The following is a 20,583-nucleotide window of genomic DNA, read 5'->3' on the forward strand; positions in this document are numbered from 1 at the left end:
CCTTTCCCAATTCTGCAAAACATGATTCATAGACCAATTTGTCTGGTAGGGCAGGTTGAGCACAGGACCAACTAAGAGAACCTTCTGGATTTTTAAATATCTGTCCTTTGTCTATGCTAAATAAGGGACTTCTAGATCTTTGATATCTTCTAGCCGAATGTCTTGAAGACCCCAAATAACCGAGAAAATCAAACTTAACCTACGCTCAAACGACTCTCGCGCGATATTGAAGGGGCTGAAGGGAGCCACAAACTACAAGCCCCAAACCCAGCATGCAACACCCAGCCCGATACTAGCAGAAGAACTCAGCAGATTCTACTGCAGGTTCGAGAATCAGGAAGAACCGGAGGAGAACCAGGTACCACCTATCCCACCTCCATGCCCTGCTGACAACGCTCTGAGACTGCCCTCTCCCATGGTGATGAGCGAAGCCGATGTCCTGCGCCTCCTATCAACCCTAAACGCCAGGAAAGCCCCCGGCCCCGACGGAGTATCTCCAGCGTGCCTGAAAACCTGCTGTAGGCAGCTTGCTCCTATCCTCTTTGCTATCTTCACAAAGTCCTTAGGGGAAGGCAAGGTCCCGATGTGCTTCAAGAAGTCTACCATCATACCTGTGCCTAAGAAACAAGGGGTCACCGAACTGAACAACTTTAGGCCCGTGGCCCTGACATCCATCATCATGAAAACCATGGAGCGCGCAGTCCTGGCCCACCTCAGGCTCTCCACGTCACCACTCCTAGACCCCTTTCAGTTTGCATAGAGAGCAAACAGGTCCACTGATGACGCAATCAGGCCCGCCATCAGGGGGGTACAAGCGTGACTGCCGTCACGGGCCCGGGGCGGGCCTAGGGCCCGCAGCCTCGGGGCCCCCCCCCCAGGCATTAACCTCCTGAGAGGTCTTTTCCCACGTCCCCTCCCCCAGCGGCCGCCGCTGTTAATACCTTAGCAGCGACCGCTTTCCCCTCTCCGCCGCGCGTACTTTCCAGCAGCATCTCCTGGCTGCTCTGTGTGAGGCGGCAGGAAGCATGGCTTGGTTCCCATAGTAACGGCGATACAGATCACCGTTACAGGAAGCCGCTGCCATGCTTCCTGCCGCCTCACACAGAGCAGCCGGGAGATGCTGCTGGAAAGTACGCGCCGGAGAGGGGAGAGCGCCGCTGTTAAGGTAACAACAGCGGCGGGGACGAGCACCACCTACCCATACTGGGGCACTATACTGACTATACTGGGGCACTATCCTGGCTATACTGGGGCACTATACTTGCGCGCTATACTGGGGCACTATACTGACTATACTGGGGCACTGTACTGGCTATACTGGGGCACTGTACTGGCTATACTGGGGCACTATACTGGCTATACTGGGGCACTATACTGGCTATACTGGGGCACTATACTGACTATACTGGGGCACTATACTGGGGCACTGTACTGGCTATACTGGGGCACTGTACTGGCTATACTGGGGCACTGTACTGGCTATACTGGGGCACTATACTGGCTATACTGGGGCACTATACTGACTATACTGGGGCACTATACTGGCTATACTGGGGCACTGTACTGGCTATACTGGGGCACTATACTGGGGCACTATACTGGCTATACTGGGGTACTGTGCTGGCTTTACTGGGCACTGTACTGGCTATACTGGGGCACTATACTAGCTATACTGGAGCACTGTACTGGCGCGCTATACTGGGGCACTATACTAGCGCGCTATACTGACTATACTGGGGCACTGTACTGGCTATACTGGGGCACTGTACTGGCTATACTGGGGCACTATACTGGCTATACTGGGGTACTGTGCTGGCTTTACTGGGCACTGTACTGGCTATACTGGGGCACTATACTAGCTATACTGGGGCACTATACTGGCTATACTGGGGCACTGTACTGGCGCGCTATACTGGGGCACTATACTAGCGCGCTATACTGACTATACTGGGGCACTATACTGGCTATACTGGGGCACTGTACTGGCTATACTGGGGCACTATACTAGCTATACTGGGGCACTATACTAGCTATACTGGGGCACTATACTGGCTATACTGGGGCACTATACTGGCTATACTGGGGCACTACTGGGGCACTATACTGGCTATACTGGGGCACTATACTAGCTATACTGGGGCGCTATACTGGCGCGCTATACTGGGGCACTATACTGGCTATACTGGGGCACTATACTGGCTATACTGGGGCACTATACTGGCTATACTGGGGCACTATACTGGGGCACTATACTGGCTATACTGGGGCACTATACTGGCTATACTGGGGCACTATACTGGCTATACTGGGGCACTATACTAGCTATACTGGGGCACTATACTGGCGCGCTATACTGGGGCACTGTACTGGCTATACTGGGGCACTATACTGGCTATACTGGGGCACTGTACTGGGCGTGCACAGCAGTCTGTAGGGGGGCCCAGGCTTGATGTTGTGTGAGGGGCCCCAAAATTTCTGATGGCGGCCCTGGACGCAATCAATATCTACAAGGAAGGAGAGTGTTCCAGAAATCGCCGGCACCCAACAGGCTGCTGCACAGTACCTGGATTCCAAAGCTGGACTTGGTGCTCACAGCATAGACATCAATACTAGTAGTTAGAAGAAGGAACAGCGCTGGGCACTCAAATTGATGCTTAAGGTTTATTTACCACAGGTACAAACAGACATTGCAGGCAGAGGGAGAAAAAAGAGGTCTAACAGCCGTTTCACGAGCCTATAGCTCGCTTCCTCAGAGACCAACATTAGCACCGAACATGTCCCTTATTTATATTATACATTTACTCACCGCCAGCCAGTCCGTTCAATGGGCATCCACGAACGCGCCAGGCGCCGCAGTGTTACAAGTCCCGCCCCTTCCGGGTGCGTGTCGGGCCACCGCCGTCCAATCAGGACCTTCGGATTCAGCCCAATCCGGGACCTAGGCTTTCGCCCAATCCGCTTGCCCAGCCGCTACTACGTAGATCAGGCTGGCGGCTTGTAAATAAGGAAGGAGCCGGGGAACGTTGCCATGGAGACACAGACCGCTACTGAATACAGCGGTTTCTGTGCAAAAGCTTTTTCTCTCCATCAAATTGCATAAATATCACCCGAACTCCAGGGATTCATGTTCTGCAGGAGAAACAAAAAAAGAAGAAAAGGAACATAAGATTAATTGCATTTAAAACATTCTATATGTTATACAAAAAATACAAAGAGTTACAAAGCCTGGTAAAATCAATCATAAAAACAATGAGGCATTCCCCATCCGGCAGACCCCATAAAGCCCCGGAAAAAAGAAGACATCCTAGCAGCACTCAGCAACAGCAAACTTAATATTGTTCAAGGAAGCAATACAGCTCATTTCTTTCATTGAGTCCAAGTCGCCCACAGGCTTTTGATCGTGAAATGAACCTGGCTTCTTCCTGCCTTAACAACCTTTCATGATCTCCTCCTCTATGTGGGGTGTCCACAATTTTTAGACCCAGGAAGCACAGTCTTCCCCTTACACCTCCATGTTCCTCCCACATATGATCGATCAACCGCCCGGCCCCCTTCTTAGACTTAAGGGATGCAACATGTTCCTGAAACCTTTTACACATCTGGCGAGTTGTCATGCCTATATAGAAGCGGTTACAGGGACATAATACAGCATACACCACAAACTTAGACCGACAGTGTATAAAATCTTCGATTTTAAATCTCTCCCCACCCAGGATGACCTCCTTTCCTGGAATAAATTGGGAGCAGTGGTTACAATTTCCACACTTAAAATTTCCTGTCGGTCTAGATCTGGTGAGCCAATCCAGTTGTTTCTCCTCCCTGAACTCACTCTGTACCAGCATATCGCCAATGGTTTTAGGTCTGCGAAAGGTCACTAATGGCTTATCATGGACACCCCACATAGAGGAGGAGATCATGAAAGGTTGTTAAGGCAGGAAGAAGCCAGGTTCATTTCACGATCAAAAGCCTGTGGGCGACTTGGACTCAATGAAAGAAATGAGCTGTATTGCTTCCTTGAACAATATTAAGTTTGCTGTTGCTGAGTGCTGCTAGGATGTCTTCTTTTTTCCGGGGCTTTATGGGGTCTGCCGGATGGGGAATGCCTCATTGTTTTTATGATTGATTTTACCAGGCTTTGTAACTCTTTGTATTTTTTGTATAACATATAGAATGTTTTAAATGCAATTAATCTTATGTTCCTTTTCTTCTTTTTTTGTTTCTCCTGCAGAACATGAATCCCTGGAGTTCGGGTGATATTTATGCAACTTGATGGAGAGAAAAAGCTTTTGCACAGAAACCGCTGTATTCAGTAGCGGTCTGTGTCTCCATGGCAACGTTCCCCGGCTCCTTCCTTATTTACAAGCCGCCAGCCTGATCTACGTAGTAGCGGCTGGGCAAGCGGATTGGGCGAAAGCCTAGGTCCCTGATTGGGCTGAATCCGAAGGTCCTGATTGGACGGCGGTGGCCCGACACGCACCCGGAAGGGGCGGGACTTGTAACACTGCGGCGCCTGGCGCGTTCGTGCACGCCCATTGAACGGACTGGCTGGCGGTGAGTAAATGTATAATATAAATATGGGACATGTTCGGTGCTAATGTTGGTCTCTGAGGAAGCGAGCTATAGGCTCGTGAAACGGCTGTTAGACCTCTTTTTTCTCCCTCTGCCTGCAATGTCTGTTTGTACCTGTGGTAAATAAACCTTAAGCATCAACTTGAGTGCCCAGCGCTGTTCCTTCTTCTAACTACTAGCAATCAATATCTGCCTAGAGCTCATCAACGACCACCTTGATAGGCCGGACACTTACGCTAGGATACTACTTTTGGACTTCAGCTCGGCCTTTAACACCATCTGTCCACGTATTCTCCAACGGGTCCTAGCTGCACTTGGAGTCCACCCAAGTCTACAACTCTGGATCACAGACTTTCTTACCAACAGGTCCCAAGTCGTCAGACTGGGCGATATCCACTCTCAAGCTGCGACCACGAACATAGGAGCTCCCCAAGGCTGCGTACTGTCACCACTGCTGTTCTCCCTCTACACGAACAACTGCAGGTCCGAGGCAGACTCTGTCAAGGTTATCAAGTTTGCTGATGATACCACCATCATCGGCCTTGTCACCAAGGATGATGTCCAGGAGTACCGTCAGCAGGTGGAGAGAATCTGCAATTGGAGCAAGGAGAACAGGCTGGTGCTCAATACAGCAAAGACCGTGGAGCTATTAATCGACTTCAGGAAGGCTGCTCCCACCCCACCCCCAATTTACATTGACGGCACGGAGGTAACCAGAGTGCCCTGCACCCGGCTTCTAGGCACTACCATCTCCAGTGGCCTCAGCTGGAAGCCCAACATCACTGCCACCCAACATAAAGCACAACAGAGACTCTTCTACCTTCGCCAGCTGAGAAAGTTCGGCATGACTCAAGAAATTCTAACCAACTTTTACTCCGCCACCATTGAGTCGATCCTCTGCTCCTCCATCTTGGTGTGGTATGCTGGTGCCACTGTCAATGATCGGAACAAACTACAGAGGGTCATCAGGTCAGCAGAGAGGATCATTGGGTGCCCCCTCCCCCCACTTGCCCTACTACACAGCAAAAGACTAAAAACCAGGGCACTGAGGATTGCAAATGACTCCTCACACCCTGGCCACCGCTACTTCAGGATCCTGCCCTTGGGACGGAGACTACGAGCCATCTCCACTAAAACCACGAGACCTAGGAATTAGTTCTTCCCCTCGGCAGTCAACCTCCTAAACTCCCTCCACATTCTACCATCAAAGCAAACGTCAACGAGCGGCGAGGCCGGCGGCGCTACGGCTGAACAGCCGACCAGCCCACAAGACTAACTGACTTTCGACATCGTAGGTACACACTGGGATTTAAATGTTTTTTACAATGTTGTATTAATCTGATTTTGCCTTCTATGCACTCTCTCTTTCTCTTTCCTCCTTCCTCTTTCTATGCACTCTTCCGGAGCCATTGTATTGTATTGTATTGTGCCAAAAACAATTCCGGGCATGTCCCCTCATGCTTGGCGAAATAAAAGGATTCTGATTCTGATGTCCTCAGGATTGTCTCTTCCTAGATCTTAATCTTGATTGTAAGCTCACAAGGGTGGGGTTCTCTAACCCTTTTGTGTCTTGGAATTTGTTTCACGCTTTATTCATGTTACTTTTTTCACTGTAATTATCAATTCTGTATTATGTACTGATTCTGCATTTTGTGCTAAGTCTGTATTTTGTATATTCGTGTATACCATTGGCTGTACTATTTTGTACCCTATGTTTGTTTGTTATTTTGTACAGCGCCACAGAATATGTTGGTGCTTTATAAGTCATTAATAATAGAAATGCTGCCTTTTTGCTGTAGACTGGTGACTTTTAGAAGCCCTGTGTCTTTCATGTTCCCCTTACACAGACTGTGGAGACAATAAAAACAAAAAGGCATATGCCTATTTCGCACAAAGAAAGCCAGCAAAAATAGATAAAAATTGAGGGAATAGCTCTCTTTTTACCCTCTACCCCCATGCAATATAGTATATAAAATTTCAAGGGATCACCCGTGACCAAAGTAAACAGAGGAGTGTTCTGCACCTCCCTACTTCGATGAACGAGCAGAATTTCTAGAGGTAGAATCTTCCATAGCTGCAAAATATACATAAAATAAACTTCAGTTTAGCCCATCCTTACTGCCAGCATAGCACCTTTAAATGTATGCTATAGAGGAAGCATAAAACCACTTGTATACCTTTCCAGCAAAAAGTAAAGTTAAAGTCAGGAAGCTGGGGCTTAATCAGCTAGGACCGCTGTAGAGACGTCCTTGTTCCTGTATCAGCGGCAGTGAAAGGAATGGAGATGGCAGTGGCAGCGACAGACTTGCAACCACTCCTGCAGCTGCTCGTCTGTCCGACTGAAGAAAAAAGCCAACTCTTTAAAACAGATACCTTGCCGCCTCAAGTTTCACAATAGAGCAAGACTTCCACGAAACATCAAACGTAGTGACAGCATCCAGCACCATCTTGGAGACTGTGAAGGACGGAGGAAGGAGGAAGTATCATGTCCCATGATGCTCTAGACTGATCCTAGCTGTGCTTGCCAATTAGGCTCCATATCTGTTCACATTTATTAATGTGGTCTCAGGTTTGAGGATCTCCATTCTTCCAGTTAAAAAACATACATACAACAACCCTTCTAACACAATCATTTTTTTTCTTCCTTAAATGGGAATTTTTATTGAATTTTCAATCAAAAATGCCAATGAAAGGCATCAGATATCATAAGCAACAAAATGAGATGAAAAAAAGAAAACAAACTACACACTCAACTTAAACACAATCTTTAGATGTTGGCCTCTTTTCAGGGCAGCCTCCAGGAATGCATATGACAAGAAAGGGCTTCTAAACATCAGTGGCATCCCTCTCTGCTCTCCCACACAAATAAACATGAAAAGTATTCTAACAAGTAATGGTCTTACTAACTGCTATGCAATTCTATATTATTTAAATGAGCATGAATAGGAACCCTTGCAATAAAATATGCTAATCATCAAACAGACTTACTCTGTTCCATTGTCTTTCGTTTTTTTTCATGTAAGTTTTTGCTATCTGCCTTATCCAAAAAATGGTTTATGAATATTTCATCCAGGAAAAGCACCGAAATAACCACAACTAACCTCAATGTTCCATTTATGTTTGACATCCAGAAAAACATCATAGAGTTCATCGATCTCACGGACGGCGTCATCAGGATCCGTATGCTGGGGAATAATTACAAAGTCTTTGACATCTTGAAAATGGAAGAGAGAAGGAGAAACTGTATATTGTGGTTAATGTGGCATCCATATATCACATACTGTATGACATATTAAAGTATACAATTAATGTAGTATAAGTTCTTAAAGTCCTTGTTCACAGACATTTCTTATAACTGCATGTCACAGAATGTTTCCCTAGTTAGTGGAAGCCAATGGATAGACTGGTTTTGGCAGAAGTCAAACTTGCAGCCAGAACTTTCAATTTTTATTTTCACAAAGGCTCTAAATTTACCATTTCATCCTCAAGATTTTTATTTCATAGTTGTGGCTTCCCAGGCTGGGTATTTGTAAAAATAACAGCAAGGTCGGAAGAAAATAACAGATTAGGGAACAGAGGAGACAATCAGAAATCAAAGGGCAACATAGTTACACCCTGCATAGTTGGCGTGGCAGAGTAATTCAGGAGGCTCAAACCTTGCAATCCTATTTCTTCAAAACCAAACATAATGAGGCATTAACTTGTACATTGCAAGAATCCAGCACGATGGACACAAGCAAAGCAACTTGCTGCTTGTGGTCCCATGTACTGAGGAGTGCAGAGATTTGTACTTTGGAAAAGGAAAGTAAACCCTAAATAAAGTGCATGGCCCGACATAGGAGTAGAAACTGTAAACCAAAAGTCTGTAGTCTACTTGTACTTCAGGTAGAAAGGTCATTCTGTCAAGAATGGTGAGGTGCCCATTATGGGCAGAGAAGAAAACCACAAGAAGGGTTAAAGAAGCCATCTAAATCCATCCCTGACCCAACAGGGAAGAAGGCCTTAAATACTATTTGTTAGCAACCTACAATGCATGTTTATGTTTACCCGGATATTCTAGGAAAAAACATGCATGTACAAACAATATATAATCTGTAAAAAATAGTCAATTAGCTAGACTGTTTGCTAAAGTAAGAAGATTACTTTTACATGTAAAATGCCTAACGGTCGATTCACACTTGGACAGAGGAGATGGTTTACCTGACGTGCTGTACCCACTCCAGTAGTCTGTTGAGAGAGCTTGCACTGTCTGTTCCATCAGATATGGCTATGCTTCCTCCACCAACATATTGCAATACTGCAATAGACAAAGCTATCCAGTGAAAAGGGACTGTGTGAACAGGCCCATAGGAAAGCATGGGGCCATTCTGCATGTCTGTTGGTCTGCTCCTATCTGGTCCAGCAGAGGACCTTGTGTAAACCAACTGTTAGAATCTTCTTTATTAAAACAAGCAACATTTCACCAGTGAATCCCACTAGAGATACACTCAAGGAAAGGCTTGGCTATTTGATGCATGTGGAGAGCTTAAATATAGAATGAGAAAAGCATTCAGTAAAGAAGTTTTTTAAGACTTGGAAGGCATATATGGAGAAGGAATGCTAGAGAGAACAGATTGTAGCCATTAAGTACCACTTGGTATTTAACACAAAAAATAGGGGGGTATTTGGGGGGAGACTGGAAATTTAGTTGTATGTGATTGCTTATAGGACTGAGGTGGATATTGAAGAATGTGTCCTGGGGATGGGGAGAGAGGTGAGAGGAACTTCTTAAAGGGGTGGTATACCGTAAGTGTATATAGTTTTGTTCTATTTTATGTTGTTTTGTTTTCTTCTCAGAACTCTTATTGTGATGAATATCCATTCTGCAAACCAGTTACATGTCTTATGTAGGGTTTCAAGAAAAAGTGCCTTAAAGGGCCTGAACTCTACGGTATCTCTATGACTGTTTATGGGATCACCTTTGATGTTATTTGCGTACATCTGTATACCATCGGATAATCACCTTAGTGGCTGCACCTACACATCTATGCTGCTGTTTAAAATTCTTTGCAGAAAATGAAAAAATGTGGAGTCTATTTTTTTGGGTCACAAACATGTGTGACATTTTGTATAAACTGTGATTTTATCTTGTTTATATTTTTGTACCCCAATAAAAATTGTTTAAAAAAAAAAAAAAAAAGCAACATTACTGTGTAGGAGTGATTGGATCTCTTGCAGAATAGAAAAGGGTGTCTAGTTGGATCTAACTTATTTTTCTTTTGATTTTCACATTGCAAAAAAGTTTTGTTAATTTATTAGCTTTATTTTTATGAAATCCTGATAAAAAATGTGCATGAGCTAGATCATTAATCATTTAACAGTGGTTATTGGGGATAGATACAACAGCCACTGATTGTATGCATTTTATTAATCTGCGGCAGTTCTTAGTCCATTAAAAGAGAGAAATAAATAGACAATGGTCTCAAACATGCAGAAACTCTTCATGGTCATGGCAATCTACAACCATGAAATTAAAATAGCCAAAGAAGTAAACACAAAAGCTCAACCGAAGTAACAGGAATATCACCTTTATTTAATCTCCTCATATTCATTCCAAACTGGTATAAAGGGGAAATGTCTGTAACTTATATGGGCTGCCATACCCTGAGTAGGGATGAGCATGAATTCTGACATCTGGTGATGTTTTTGCTGTACAGGAACTAGAATTACTGTGGGCTGAATCAGTTTTTTTGCACAGGGATAATACGATATGTCCTCATCCTCTTCTTCAGCAGTGGCTTTTTTTAGAGCAGTTGATATTGGAGGAACAGAATCCGGAATAGTAGGGGAGACTGTGGCAGCAAGCACCAACCTACAGGTCGTTAATTTAACAGGTGAAATGATCCCTGAGAGGGTCATTGCCCTGTTATCAAAGGGATTGGGCTTTTGCCCTACCCGAAATACTGACGTTTATGAGATTACAGATTTACAGTCCCTCTACGTTAACAGGCCACAACCACCAACCACCCCATTTTCCAGCTTAGTTTGGTCGGAAGAAGATCTTTAAGCTCTACAGGATCTTGAAAATGTATGATCTGACTCCGATCCTGAGGGGTCAGTTGCCCTTGCATTGGGTGGACCTCCTTTGGTCCCCCTGGGATACCGTCCCTGTTTGGAGTGCAGTCTGCGGAACAGATCCACTAAATTTCCCCCGTTTAGCATGAATGCCACTCTCAGTAACTTCATTTCTGCGGTAGAACAGGAACTAGCTAAGTTAAGAAATGACAAAACAAATGAGAACAATATAAGTGTGGTAGAGAGATCAACCTTGGACAAACTGATCACTCACAAGCAGGGTTGGATTTAGGCCAAGGTCACCTAGGCCATGGTCTAGGGCACCACAGGAGCAAGGGCCCCAAAGCAGCAGGATAAACAGGTGTAGCATTTGCAAGCTTGCAAATGCTTCAATGCAGGGAAACGCCTGACCGCAGTACTCTGCTGCTAACTGCCTGTGCAGCAGCCCCCTTGCTCTCTGTGCACGTTTGCATTGTGGCGGGCGGCTATGGACTTGGGCAGCATTGGAGACAGGGGGAAAGAGGAAGCTTCTGCACTGGAGACGAGCTGAGAAATGAGTGACACTGATGGCTGCTGTGGTGTGAAGGCGAGCTGGCTATCTATACTGAAAGGGAGGGAGAGGGAAAAGGAGGGATTAAGGGAGTCATCTGGCTATCTATACTGGAGGGAAAGGGGGGAGAGGTCACCTCAATACCTATACTGAAGGGGGGCTGCCGGTGACAGTGGCCTTGGGCAGTAAAGAGTTCAAATCCGGCCCTGCTTACAGTCAATGGATAATTAAACCCTCCGATAAGGGGGGAAATATCGTATTGATGTCGATTGATGCATATAGGAAGATATATTTGAATCTATTAAAGGTGCGGAGTTCTTTGGTCTCCCTGTCGAAGGCAGCTCTGTGTCAGCGCAAGATTTTCCAGATCATAGATGATGTGTAACGATCAGTGAAGCACAGAGAGGATCTGATTCCGGTGATCTGCAGTATCACTGGGAATACAGATATATACCAGATTATAAGTGATCTGCAGTATCACCGATAATCCGATATACCAGCTAACCTCTGTTCACCTGAGTAGAGTGAAGTGTTTGGTGTAACAGTAACACTTAGAGGACTAGGCCTCAGCGCAGTAAGGAGTACTGCACGGATTTCTTCCGAAGACCTGAACTCTCCAAGATGGGAGGAGTCAGGCTGGGAGTAGGAAGGATTGTCTGAAAGTGACACTCTGGAGGAAGTGTCACTAACAGGACGGGAAACCGCCTCCAACAGTAAGGTCGGTTCTCGAGGTCGGACAAGCCAGGTCGTAAACACACGGACAGATAAAGTACAGATTCAGAAGGCAGAGGCAGAGTCTAAGGTACAGGCAGGGTTCGGCAACAGGGTATCAGATATATCAAGGTACAAGATCAGGAGGCAGAAGCAGAGTCTAAGGACGAGCCAGGGTTTGGCAACAGAGTATCAGAATCGCAAGGTACAAGATCAGAGTTCAGGAGGATAGTCAGGCAGGCAAAGGGTCATAACAGAAAATCACAAACAAACTAGTACTTTAAGCTATCAACAGTATCTAGCTAAGTGTAGGATTACAGCTCCAGCTGGTCCCGGCACACTTAAGGATCTGACTAAGGGTCTGAGTGCTCCCACGTTGTGTTCGCAACGCCAGACAACCAGCAACTGAACATCCTGCAGTATATATACACATAAAGCTGCCCAGCACCTCCCTAAGTGCTGGACCAATGAAAAGTGAAGCCAGCGTCCGCTGACCAGCCTGGTCAGCTGACTCACTTCTGGCTGTCATATAATCCCTGCCTGAGTGCGCGCGCGTCATTCTAAACCTGCAGGGACTATGTGTCCCAGCCACACCAGCACCGCTCTGCGGTACCTCTGCAATGGGGCCATGCGCGCTAACCGCCTCGTCTAATGCGGCGGTTTTTCCGCGCTCCGCCATGCCCTGCACGGGGACAGCCGCCTCAGACTGAGTGGAGACGGCTGCCTCCCGTGCTCTGCCACGCCGTGTGCGGAAAGAGCCGCCTCCCGTTGACTCATGGCGGCGGCTCTTCCACGTTTCTTAACATGATGGAATTTAACAGGATGTGAGTGATCAAATGATCGATAATTATTTGAAAGTATAATATTCTGATACTACCAATATTTTATGCACTCCTGAAGGTGCATAAAGGCTTGTCTGGTTGCTGCATAGTATTAGGTAAGAGGTCTCTGACTGAAAAAGTGAGCGTCTATATTGATATGCACTTACAATCACATGTTCAAGCTTTGAGGGACACGTCACATCTGCTGGCAATGCTGGATGGCTTGCAGCTGCCGCCAGGCACTCTGCAGGTGGCCCTCGATGTGGAGGCCCTCTATTCCAGCATTCCGCACAATCTAGACATAGAAACTGTGAGAATGTGTCGCAGCATGCACATGTGTTGCATAATCTCTTGTTGCTTGCATTGCTCGAGTTTCTCCTCCCAAATAATATTTTAGGTCCCACTACCAACCAGGTGCAGGAGGTGGCGATGGAGACAACGTGTGCACCGTCGTATGATAACCTGTACCTATGGAAGTGGGAGGGCACCTCTTTCCTGATGAGGCCCTCGCTATGTACCTGTGCCACATTCTTGCGTGGCACAGGTATATAGACAATATCCTTGTCTTGTGGACGAGCGGTTTGGAGCTCTTACATGAATTTGCTGCTTCTATTAACATCAATGCACACAACCTAATACTCACAGTAGAACTACCTGTATTCCTTTTCGGGATATTTGCATCCTCATCAATGATGAGGGTGCGATATCGACTCGGCTTCATCATAAGGATACGGCCACAAACTCATTATTACGAGCCAACAGTTTCCATCCTGCACATACCATTAATGGGATACCCGCTGGACAGTATCCCAGAGTTAGGCGAAACTGCTCAGAGGAGACAGCCTTTCGGGAGGAGGCGGCTCTCCTTAGGACTAGATTTCAAGAACGTGGTTATACCAATAAACTCCTCTCCAAAGCATAAAGTTGAGCAAGTACAAGTGCTCACACTCCGTTGCTTGTTGTTGGTGGTCCTAGGAGGTACAGGGTGGACAACTCTTTACGCTTTTGTACAAGGTACAGTGCTCAACATCAGGAGTTACTGTGAATAATGGAACACCATTGGTACATTTTAAGGAACGATACAAAGCTCACGGACATCGTTCCACCACAACCTCAGTTCTCATTCAGATGAGCACCTTCCTTAAGGCATCATTTTGTTAATAGTCATTTTATTGCTAGCGATCCATCCCACGGACATTGCAAAACCACCGGTTCTTACACGCGTGGTGGCTGCGCTTACTGTCAATATATACGTGTTGGTCGGAGTGTCATCTAAGAGTGTACATCTAAGAGTAATAGCAGCTGCCCCTCGACATATCATGAGGCAGTTTTCTGCTGCGTATCATCAACTGACATAATTTTGGTTACAAAAACCGCCATTCAGCTGCATTAAAGTGAACCTTAAGTCTATTTAAAAAAATGAGATTTACTCACCTGGGGCTTCCCTCAGCCCCCTGCAGCTGATCGGTGCCCTCGCAGCCCCGCTCCGATGCTCCAGGACACGCCGGCGAACACTTCCGGTTTGGCCGTCACCGGCCGACAGGCATGGGAACGCGAGTGATTCTTCGCGTTCCCAGCCATAATATCGCCCCCTATGCTGCTATTGCGACCAGGAGGCGGCCAGGAGGCCGCAATAGCAGCATAGGGGGCGATATTATGGCTGGGAAGGCGAAGAATCACTCGCGTTCCCATGCCTGTCGGCCGGTGATGGCCAAACCGGAAGTGTTAGCCGGCGTGTCCTGGAGCATTGGAGCGGGGCTGCGAGGGCACCGATCAGCTGCAGGGGGCTGAGGGAAGCCCCGGGTGAGTAAATCTCCTTTTTTTAATAGACTTAAGGATCACTTTAAATTGTTCTTTTTGTCCAGCAGCAAGCTGTCCATGAGAAATCTAAGTCTTCCTTTTCTTATTTCCTTAATAGAACATGAAGATGTGGTCTCCTGAGCAAACAAACAAAAAACAAACAAAAATAATATGTTGAAGAAAAACCTCATCAGCAGAATGATTATGTATGTAGAACATGTAGACACAACTTTAGTCATTACCAGTATTCAAGGCTGTGAACCAAACGATAAATGGTTCCCTGGAAAAGACATCCATGTCTCCAGGCTGCTGATCTGTATATTGATAAGAATTATTCACTGCCACCACATCCTTCCTGCAACAACAGCAATAAAAGAGTATACCGTAATAATGTGCATTACAACAGAAATGTTCAGCTAAGTACGTACTAATGGAATCTGGCCTCTGTTTCTGACAAATATTTGGTTGGGCACAGACATGAGAACATTGTTGCTTGTTGCAACCAACAGTGTTTGAGGAAGGGAAATAAATCTGGTAAATGAATGACTCCAACTCATAGTAGATCAATATTGAAAGAGATTAGATGAATCATAGACACTTTAACAGATCACTATGAAAGGGATGAGGTGAACAGGGGATTGGGGCACACATTTTTATCTGAGACGACTATGGAGGTGCGGCACATGCTTTTCTCAGAAGCCATTATGAGGAGAGATCGGGGGAGTTGGGCATTTAATTTTATCAGAGTCCACTATGAGGGAAGGCTCAGAGTTTTGTCTGTATGGGGGGAGCGGTGGTCAGGGGAGTAGGGCATGTGCTTTTATCAGAGGCATTGTCAGGATCTCTCCTGTAGCATGTTCTGTCGCTTGCAGTGGAGCTGCAACTGGGCAGTTTTGGCTTGTCTGCTTGCATTCAGTTGCGCATTCGCAGTGAGTCTTATTGTCATTTGCAATCACTCTGCAGTTCAGAGCAGTTCAGGGGGCTGTCAGGATTCCTCCGATGGTTTGCTGCAGTTGAGCTGCAGCCAGATAGCCCTGGATTTCCTACATGCATGTTGTTGCATAGTACTGCATGCATTTGTTATGATAGTCTTTCAGCTAGCAAATGGTAATCAAGCCAGTTCAGAATTGAATGATTACCATTCAGCTGTGTGGAAATTTGCATACCTGCATCCATTGGCTGATGCCGGCATAAAAGTCTGCCTCCCATTTCAGACTCTGCCCTACATAGCGGTCAGGACGCTGGTCTGCTGGGCACTTTGTTACTCTGTATAAATCTGTTATTGTAGTTCAATGCGACCTTATTACTTGTGCTTTAGCTAGTTTCTTGATAAATATATATGCAGACGTTAGTTGAGCCGTTTGTTATTTTTCTGTATTATTGTGTATTGCCTTGTTTCCATGTCTGATGGACGTTCGCTGCCTCCGCGGTGGGTCAGTGACGTCCACTATCCTGATAACTTGGATTCTGCCATCACCACGTTGGTGACTGGTAGTATTCCTGCTACTCTAGTTTCTGGGAATGTAACTATAGGCTGCGGTTGTTATTAGTTACGTTCTTTCCTGTAGTCTTGCCTGTGTGGATGCTTGCTGGTGACTGGTTGTTGACCTGCTTGCTCTGCTTCTGTGGACGTGACTGTGAGCTGCGGTTGCTGCTAGTTGCGCTCCAATATATGGTCCTGTCCTGTCTTGTACCTGTCTGAATGCTTGCTATCGCTAGGGCAGCGCTTAGTCTTGCAAACATTGTCTGTCTTTCTGTTTTCTGTCTTGTTACTTAGCCAGAGGCTCAGACAACATCCGCCCTGGGCAACAGTCAGTCAGTCACGTCAGTCTGTCTGTTCGTTCTTTGTCTGGTTACTCAGACCATAGGCAGCGCAACATCGCACTGCGCTGCCATTGTGTCTTATTTGTAGCGATATCAGAAGCCCAGAGCTGCAGTTGCTCTGGGCAACCTGTGTAGCCTTTTCCATTATTCAGCCAATAGCCTTGTTGCTCTGGGTGGTCAGAAAGTATAACCCCCAGGCATCACAGGCATACATGTGACATATTATATAACTGGCAACTAGAAGGGAAATCAAGAGATAATGTGCGTATATGATTTGTTTTTATCAGAATAATTGTGGTGGAAGATATGGGGAGTGGAACATAGACAAAGGTTTTATCACATCAGAGGCAACTATGTTGAAAATCACTGGAGTTGTGAATATATTTTAATTACTGGCCACTATAGGAAGAGACAAAGGATGTGGGGCAAATGTTATTATAAGAGGTCACCAAGGAAGGAGATGATGGACCCGGGGAATATGGTTTTCTCAGATGCCATTATAAGGCCTATCTAACGGCAATAAGACCACACTGGGGAGAGTGGTAACATATATTTGTCAAAATGATGTAAAATATTTCTTTGTTCAACATCAAAAACCCAGACCAATACACAAACTCTGATACCAGAAACATGGAGTGATCTGCTGAAAAGCTTTATGGAAATGAAGATTTCATTTTTCAGCACAACCTGCCAAAACCACTGGTAAATGGTTTACTGACCATGGTATTACTGTGCTCAATTGGCCTGCCAACTCTCCTGACCTGAACCCCATAGAGCATGGGTCCCCAACCTGGGGGCCGCGGCCTCCTGGGGGTCCTTGGGCAGATTTCTAGGGGGCCGCGGCTTCTCCCTCTCCCCCCGCGGCCGCCGCTCCTGTTACCTTATGAGCGGGCGGCTGCTTCCTTCCTTATATTCCTCCAGCCGCGGCTCTCCTCTTCGCAGCATGTCGTATTACAGCAGCGCTTCCTGCACGGCTGCTGTAAGGAGTCCAAGGGAGCCGGGACAGCAGTTCCCATAGTAACGGTGATGCGTATCGCCGCTACAGAAAGCCGCTACTCCACCTCCTTCCCTCCTTACAGCAGCCGCGCAGGAAGCGCTGCTGTAATACGACATGCTGCGAAGAGGAGAGCCGCGGCTGGAGGAATATAAGGAAGGAAGCGGACGCCCGCTCATAAGGTAACAGGAGCGGCGGCCGTGGGGGGGAGAGGGCACCTCTGCTAGCTACACTGGGGCAGCTATACTGGGGTAACTACTGGTTACACTGGGCTAACTGTACTGGGCTAACTGTACTGGCTACACTGGGCTAACTGTACTAGGTATACTGGGCTAACTGTACTTGCTATACTGGGCTAACTGTACTTGCTATACTGGGCTAACTGTACTTGCTATACTGGGCTAACTGTACTTGCTATACTGGGCTAACTGTACTAACTATACTGGGGTAACTATACTAACTATATTGGGGTAACTATACTACCTAACTATACTGAGGCAACTATAGCCCTTATACAGGGGCAACTGTGTTAGCTACCTATACTGGGGGCAACTATACCTAGATACCTACTTATCTATATACTACACTCTGAATCAGGGAAAAGAGGGGGGGCTGCCGCCGCCACTAACCACGCCCCCCCTCCCCCCGGGGGGCCCCAGAGAACAGTTTGGTCGGGATAGTGGGCCCCGGGCTTAAAAAGGTTGGGGACCCCTGCCATAGAGAATCTGTGGGATATTGTGAAGAGAGAGTTGAGAGACGCAAGACCCAACACTCTGGATGAGCTTAAGGCCACTATCGAAGCATCCTAGGCCTCCATAACACCTGAGCAGTGCCACAGGCTGATTGCCTCCATGCCACGCCGCATTGAAGCAGTCATTTCTGCAAAAGGATTCCCGACCAAGTATTGAGTGCATAACTGAACATAATTATTTGAAGGTTGACTTTTTTTGTTTTAAAAAGACTTTTCTTTTATTGGTCGGATGAAATATGCTAATTTTTTGAGATAGGAAATTTGGGTTTTCATGAGCTGTATGCCAAAATCATCAATATTAAATCAATAAAAGGCTTGAACTACTTCAGTTGTGTGTATTTGAATCTAAAATATATGAAAGTCTAATGTTTATCAGTACATTACAGAAAATAATTAGCTTTATCACAATATGCTAATTTTTTGAGAAGATCCTGTATATTCCAGTGTTCATTTCTATGTTTCCAACTTGTCTTCAGTCCGAAGCATGCACCCAGGAGAGGATGTCAGGATGTGCTGTGACCCTCAGTATCCCTGCACAGGAAACTCCAGTATATCGATAGCAATAGAGTCAGCACCATCCAGTATTCTTATGCTCTTTATTGGTAAAATAGCATGATGTATGCTGTCAGCAGCGACAGCCCTGCTGTTTCGGTCCACAGACCTTTTTCAAGCTGCTCAGAATGTGCATCACACTACAAATTAAAATCAATGAGTTTAAATAGGCACATTGCCATATTCCAACCAATCACAAACAGGCACCTCCAAGCCAATCAGAATGCAGAGGCCTTCGCACGGACCTGATAGGAAACTGAGGCCCCTAACATGCAAATTATTCCATTACTATTCCACCCACATGACGAAAATAACTCCACCTATATCAACGCACATCCTCCCAATAATAACACAGGGAGGGTAAATATTCATTACAAGCGATCAACATCTCTGCTTACAATAAAACATCTCCAGATGAGAAATGCATACAGAAACATCGCTGAACTTACTGGAGTGTTGTCACACCGAATTCCCACAGTTCAGGATCGAGCGGCTCCTCTCCGTCCACATCAAGCACTTCCGCATACGGACGTCCAATGACGTCAGTTTACATGTGACCAAGTCACATGCTCCCACCTCCAGGGGGCGTGTAGGGGCAATACACCTCCTCGTCCCCATGGCAACGTATGCACGCGTCTCCACGGCAACCCAGCCGTAGCACGGCGCTGCATATAAACATCCGCTGCCTCACAAAAATAGAGGAGAAAAAGGGAAAACATACTTATAGTGCTGTAGTGCACAGAGACTCACCACTCCATCAGGAACATCTGGGTCGGTCCTGTCTATTGGGCAGTTAAACGGCCTTCTGCATCCCCTGGCAAAAAAGTGCCTGTTAAAATAAACACAATATTAAACAACCATACCCCACCACGAAGAGAACACAGACACTTCAATCTATGCAGTTATAGTATGCATGGCAATAAGTCATATTCCTTGTTCAGACCACCTCTCCCCATAGTCCCCAGTTTTCTAATCCAACCCGCCTCCTTTGTGAGCAACAGCTTCAAACGATCTCCCCTCCTCGGTGTTAAAGGGGCCTGATCTATCACCTGCACCCTTAACTGCGCTACAGTGTGTCCACAATTCTTAAAATGTAAGGAGACTGCCTGCTCCTCACATCCACCTCTAATCGCCATTAATGGTTGTTACAACTGCGAATCAAGATTTGTGGTATACCTGATTAAGTGCCCTTGTGGGTTGGGGTACGTCGGAATGACGACCCAACCACTAAAGGATAGGATCTCGTCACATAAAACGGCGATTAGAGGTGGATGTGAGGAGCAGGCAGTCTCCTTACATTTTAAGAATTGTGGACACACTGTAGCGCAGTTAAGGGTGCAGGTGATAGATCAGGCCCCTTTAACACCGAGGAGGGGAGATCGTTTGAAGCTGTTGCTCACAAAGGAGGCGGGTTGGATTAGAAAACTGGGGACTATGGGGAGAGGTGGTCTGAACAAGGAATATGACTTATTGCCATGCATACTATAACTGCATAGATTGAAGTGTCTGTGTTCTCTTCGTGGTGGGGTATGGTTGTTTAATATTGTGTTTATTTTAACAGGCACTTTTTTGCCAGGGGATGCAGAAGGCCGTTTAACTGCCCAATAGACAGGACCGACCCAGATGTTCCTGATGGAGTGGTGAGTCTCTGTGCACTACAGCACTATAAGTATGTTTTCCCTTTTTCTCCTCTATTTTTGTGAGGCAGCGGATGTTTATATGCAGCGCCGTGCTACGGCTGGGTTGCCGTGGAGACGCGTGCATACGTTGCCATGGGGACGAAGGAGGTGTATTGCCCCTACACGCCCCCTGGAGGTGGGAGCATGTGACTTGGTCACATGTAAACTGACGTCATTGGACGTCCGTATGCGGAAGTGCTTGATGTGGACGGAGAGGAGCCGCTCGATCCTGAACTGTGGGAATTCGGTGTGACAACACTCCAGTAAGTTCAGCGATG

At 46.4% G+C, this 20,583-nt stretch overlaps 1 protein-coding gene across 6 annotated transcripts in view; it reads right to left on the bottom strand.

Moving 5' to 3' along the window:
• Positions 1-20,583, bottom strand: part of DNASE1L3 (deoxyribonuclease 1L3) — a 79,309-nt gene that overhangs the window by 15,558 nt on the left and 43,168 nt on the right. For all 6 annotated transcript variants that reach the window (XM_068253741.1, XM_068253739.1, XM_068253737.1 and 3 more), the window contains 2 exons: positions 14,748-14,860; positions 7,671-7,783 (listed from right to left, as the gene is read on the bottom strand). In XM_068253741.1, the coding sequence (XP_068109842.1) occupies positions 7,671-7,783; positions 14,748-14,860 (226 nt within the window). The remainder of the gene's footprint in view (positions 1-7,670; positions 7,784-14,747; positions 14,861-20,583) is intronic.

The sequence above is a fragment of the Hyperolius riggenbachi genome, chromosome 9 (genome assembly GCF_040937935.1).
Source record: "Hyperolius riggenbachi isolate aHypRig1 chromosome 9, aHypRig1.pri, whole genome shotgun sequence".
Taxonomy (NCBI): Eukaryota; Metazoa; Chordata; class Amphibia; order Anura; family Hyperoliidae; genus Hyperolius; species Hyperolius riggenbachi.